The sequence below is a fragment of the Pygoscelis adeliae genome, unplaced genomic scaffold (genome assembly GCF_000699105.1).
Source record: "Pygoscelis adeliae isolate BGI_AS28 unplaced genomic scaffold, ASM69910v1 Scaffold71, whole genome shotgun sequence".
NCBI lineage: Eukaryota > Metazoa > Chordata > Aves > Sphenisciformes > Spheniscidae > Pygoscelis > Pygoscelis adeliae.
This window is the reverse complement of record NW_008824356.1, coordinates 4,605,807-4,611,017: the sequence shown is the minus strand read 5'-3', so window position 1 is coordinate 4,611,017 and position 5,211 is coordinate 4,605,807. Positions and strand designations below refer to the sequence as shown.

Below are 5,211 nucleotides of genomic sequence, written 5' to 3'. Positions count from 1 at the left end.
TATATTACTATAATCAAGGAAGCCCCTGTCTGTATGTCCTAGGCAGCCATATGCTCAGATTGTACAATAGCTGTCTAATAAAAAACATACAATTTAGTGCCTGGACAACAAAACAGCTGTGTCATGAAACTCCTCAGGCCTCTACTTTGATTTAGAGTAATTTTTATGTACGAAGAGAACAATGCCTATACAAATTCTCAGAAAAGTGTTGCAAAGAGCAGTTAACTCCTCAATGTTTCTTTATGCAAACACATACTACTATAAATTAGACGATGACTCCATGTTTCTAGACCATCCTAATCAATAGTTACTTGTTCTAAAGGCAAGCAGGCAACAGAGAACTTTGGTCCTTTCTCAGGTGCTACATGACAAGTTAGATAAAACAGCAGGATATCCAAATACTGAATCTGGAAGTAATCAATACCAACACTGCAGGCCAGCTATGCTAACACTGCACAGAAAAGGTTTTAAGTTTAAGGACTTTGTATCTGCTTCCACCGGACTGCTGAAAGTAGAACTTTCAAACACTGCTTTTAATCTAAAGGTTATTAGTATTAACTGAATAACCCATTTAGGGCAACAGTAAACAAATACCATACCCTCCACAATTTAAAAGGGCATACTAGGAATAAAGTTACCGCCACCCTATATACAAGTTTTTTGAAGTTACCACTAAGCTACGCAAGGCCTTCACTTTGGTACAATCACATACCCCTTTATTAAAAACAGGAATTCTTGTTATCTATACTGGGAGGGGGAAGCCATTTGTAGTCAAACAGCATAATACAACCATACGTTTCTGTATACTTGGTTATAGTTTAAACATCTGGAACACATCGGGGTGGGCACTGCTTCAGGAATACTGAATCACCATTATTTACAGAAGTAGCCTATGACCTATTAAATAGTTATCTGATTAAGTTCCATTTACTTTGAAATGATCCCAAATAATGTAAACAATAAAAAAGTAATCTATTTTGTGTTTTACATATTTAAAAAACGTACAGCAATTAAAAAAAAAAATCAACAAAACATTGCCTTTTCACTTCTGCAGTGGTCTCCAATAGCGTTGTAAAGTCATGAAATTGTTAGACTCCCTTTCCTGCCTCCCACCCCAGTTCCACTAAACTAAACCAAACAAAAACCTACATGCACTCTTACCAGCTTGTTGTACCTGCAACCTACACCGTGGGGAATTTTCATTCCTGTTTGAAGCAGCTTAATCACACAATTTTGCTTTATTATTTACAATCTGATAGAACAAAAAATAAGTACCCTCTCAGTAGCAACTGTGGACTCCTGCTTAAATTTTTGAAGAGTGCCCATCAACAAGCCAAATATACGTCGATTCCTGAATAAAAACAAAAAGAAACTGAGATTCAGTTCAAGTACTAAGATTTTTATTTGCATAAACAATCAGAGAAACTTTCCACCTCACAGACGTTTATTTTTAAAGGCTCAGTATTACTCAAGGCCATTAGCAATAGAACACATACTGACTGTGCCAACAGTCAAGGATATAATTTACAGTGACATATCATATTTTGCTTAAGAGTAAGACACAGCTCTTATCCATAACACAGCACTGTTAGCAGTGGAAAAATTGGAAGGCTGCACATTTTACATCTGGAAATAATGACACTAGAGAAATATTAAAAAAAAATAAATCCAAAAGCAGAGAGTACTGAAGAAAAGGTTGAGTAAATACGGTGTGAGCTATCAATAAGGCAGTGAACTGGAAGGTCATTGGGCTTTCTGAAAAACATCCTCACCCCCCCGCCCTGTTCAGAGGATTAAGGAGAAATGGAGCCACAGGGGAGTGAAAGCTTATCTGTCACAGACTGCCTAACGGTATCTTCTACAATGAGACACTGCACTATGGGATGAAACCAGAATTACTCTCATCCAATTAAGTGTTGTTTTGAGAAAACTTAAATAAGTAAAATTCTTCAAGAAATTCCCTTCTTCTGAACATGAACTGATTTCTTGAATTTCACCTTTCCTTTCTTTCCATTTAATCCCAAATCAAGCCTTTACAGCAAGAGGCAGTCTCTCTTATTTGCCTTGAACTTTTACCTAATTAAGAGAGAAAGGAAATGCTACTCTCTTCACTCAGTACCACTCTACTACAGTGGCACAAACCTGACATGGAAAGGTAAATGTACTTGTGTATTAAACAGCAGAAATAGGAACAAATAAAGAATTGAGAGCTAGAGATTACTCAAAGTGTATTTGTATATGAATGACATCTCAGAAGACACTAAGCAAAAGAGTTGAATGGATGCTGTCCTCTTAAAGAGCCTCTTTCCCCCACAAGTCACACACAGAGGTCAATACTGGTTTTCTCATCTCCCCAGAAGACTACTGAAGTGCAAAACAGTAAAACTACAATTCTGAGGAAACAAACTTTTAGTGCCTGAAGCTCTAGGAAGTCCACTAAGAATTTTGAAAGTCTTTCTGCGAGAAAAGTGATTGGAAACTGGTGATGGAAGCAAGAGCAGTCTGTCAGTGGTTGTGTAGCTGTAAAAAAAGCAAGCAAAGTGCCTCTTCTGTGCTAATTGATCTGTGGTTCTTATCAGAGCAGCTCTCTGTAGTTCCTTATTCCAGCTCTCATTCTTCTATTTATTTGAGGTATGGGTTATTATTGCACCAGGTGAGCTGCAGACTGAAGTGGATGGAGTCCAAGAGGTTGGACACAGTTGCAAACTTGCTTTTCCAACACCTCTTCCCAACAGAACCGTCTTTCAGCAAGAATTTTTATGAGCTACACTGGCACAAATAAAATATAGGAAAAAGGGAGATATATATATAGGAGGAATCTAAAAAGAAGCAGGCAAAAGTAAGGTCAGACTGTACACACAATGATGAGTCTGAAAGTAGTAAGAGAAAAGAAACACATGATGGAACTACTGCATTAAAAAAAAAAAAAGGGAAAAACCCACACCCAAAAGTCTCCTTCAACCAGCAAAATAAATGATGTACAAAGACAGCTGTAACAGTCCAAAATGTTAAGTAACCAATGAAGCTCTATATATTTTTATCTTACTCAAAGACGATCAGTTACAATAGCACTAGCAAACCTATTCCTGTAGGTGGCCTGAGAAGTAGAACCCTTGTCAGTTACGTGACGTCAACGATGTGTTGTTACTGCTGTGAAGTATTTTGGGAGAGTATTTTTTAAGATCAATCTTATACCATTATGGTACCTTTTCAACATCATCTTTGATACATAACATCATCTGTATAATACTTCTTAAATCTAAAGCTACTACTCAGAAGTACCACTTTAGTGCTTAAAAGAGATTTCTGCATACCTTTGTTTTCCTTTCTCATCCATATTTTGATCTTGTATAAGGTCTCGACGCGTTCGCTCTTTGGAGGTAGCAACAACAGAAGATGGCAACGCTGGCTACAACAAAGAAAAACAAACTACTTCGTTCATGTTCCAGATAAGTAAGTTTCTTCTTGCACAGCTCCATTTATCATGTATTACCTTTTTAATATCATCATCCTCTGCGTCGCTTTCTTGGCGTGATTCTCTTCTTGTCCGACGTTCTCCACCCAGCCTGAGGAAGAAAAAGCATTAGTGGTCACTAGAGAACATATATTTAGGACAGCATCTGTTCTAACACGAGAAAAATACAAGTCAGCGTATCTAGTCAGAAGAACCAACACTTCCAGTAAAAATCTCCCCACTGTTCCAATGACCAGTAAGTAGCATTTTACAGACAGAACCTACTGTTGGTAAAAATCAGTGAGATAAAACAGTTTAAGTTTTAATACAGCTTGCGTGGTAAAGTAAAACAGAAGAGCCCACATTACTACCACATTTGACTTTTTAGAATACCTTTGGAATTTATTTCTTGTTTTTAATGTTTGCACTTTTCTTTTTCCAGAATCTCTAAAATGGCTACTGCTATAAGGGGATCACAAGACAGGTTTAAATGCATCAAGATAGAAATGTTGGTATGATTTTTCAAATGGGAAACGCTATTTAAATTACCTAGCCAAATACCTAGAAAACAGGCGAGGAGGGGCAGAGCACTTAGGACCTGAGAACTGCGATGAACTGATGCTTTAACAAAGAAAAACTAGGCACTGTGTTAAATAAAAGTTATTTTCAGCTTTCACCCTCAGTTTTGTGGCACAGCACTTTACTACTGGTAACGCCGTTTCACAGTATTCATTTTGCGTTAACTCAAAAATTCAAAAGCAGGCCTTGCTTTAGTCAAGAACTACCATTGCACGTAAGTGCCCATGGAATGAAGCTCACTATAATCAGTCACATCTGACAGATCTGCATCCAGATGTCAAAGCTCAAAATCTGAGTCTACGGTCACACTGGATGCATTCAATTTATTGAACGGGCAATCTCAGTCATAATTGAATTTGTGTCTACTGTAAAACAAATCTGGGCTACTAAGCAGAATATAATATAGCAGACTGTACACCAAGTAAAACAGAAAATTCCAAGAATCTTTGTATTGCTGTATCTTTATATTATTGCTATAATCTTCATATTGCTGTAAGATATGGGGGAAAAAAAAAAAAAGATTTCACCACAGCCAATCGCTATCATCCAAATATATTTCCAACGTCTTGAATACGTAATCTCTGAAGACAGTGAAAGTCATCAGTTATTAACAGTTATTGAATCTCAGCATTTTAAATTTACTGTTATAAATTCTCATTCTGATAAAGCAAGTTCTCTGCATCAGTTTTTGCACCCACCTACTGGCTGCCCCTTCAAGATCCCTCTGTTTGGCTGGGGGTCCTCCTCCACTATCCGAGAATCCACGCCTAAAAAGAAAACGCTTGTGATCTCAGAACAAGTTAGGCTAACCCCAGATCCACCTTAAGCCTGCACAATCGAACTGTATTTTGGCTTTGTGGTCATGACGTAACAATAAATTTTACTCAGCTTTATCATCATTTACTGTTACTACTGCAAGAAAGCGTTTAAACATACTGCTTGTGGACCAACTCATTTCAACTTGAATTTCTGCACTTATTTAATTGAGTAGCTACACTAGAACAAGGAGCCCCATTATGTTCAAGTGTTCATATTTGCAATAATTTTCAAAATGTATTAAGCCTTAACCAGCAGCATAATACAGAAATTCAACAAAAAATCCACTACATACTCCATTAAGAAAGAACTTCTGAACAAAAATTGGCCTTTTCATTCTACGCGGGGGGGGGCGGGGGCGG

At 37.4% G+C, this 5,211-nt stretch overlaps 1 protein-coding gene across 1 annotated transcript in view; it reads right to left on the bottom strand.

Annotated features, from left to right (window-relative positions):
• Nucleotides 1-5,211, bottom strand: part of PNN (pinin, desmosome associated protein) — a gene marked incomplete at its 5' end in the record, with an annotated part of 10,082 nt that overhangs the window by 4,290 nt on the left and 581 nt on the right. The window contains 4 exons of the mRNA XM_009319470.1: nucleotides 1,276-1,351; nucleotides 3,315-3,409; nucleotides 3,494-3,566; nucleotides 4,732-4,800. Coding sequence (XP_009317745.1) covers nucleotides 1,276-1,351; nucleotides 3,315-3,409; nucleotides 3,494-3,566; nucleotides 4,732-4,800 — 313 coding nt within the window. The remainder of the gene's footprint in view (nucleotides 1-1,275; nucleotides 1,352-3,314; nucleotides 3,410-3,493; nucleotides 3,567-4,731; nucleotides 4,801-5,211) is intronic.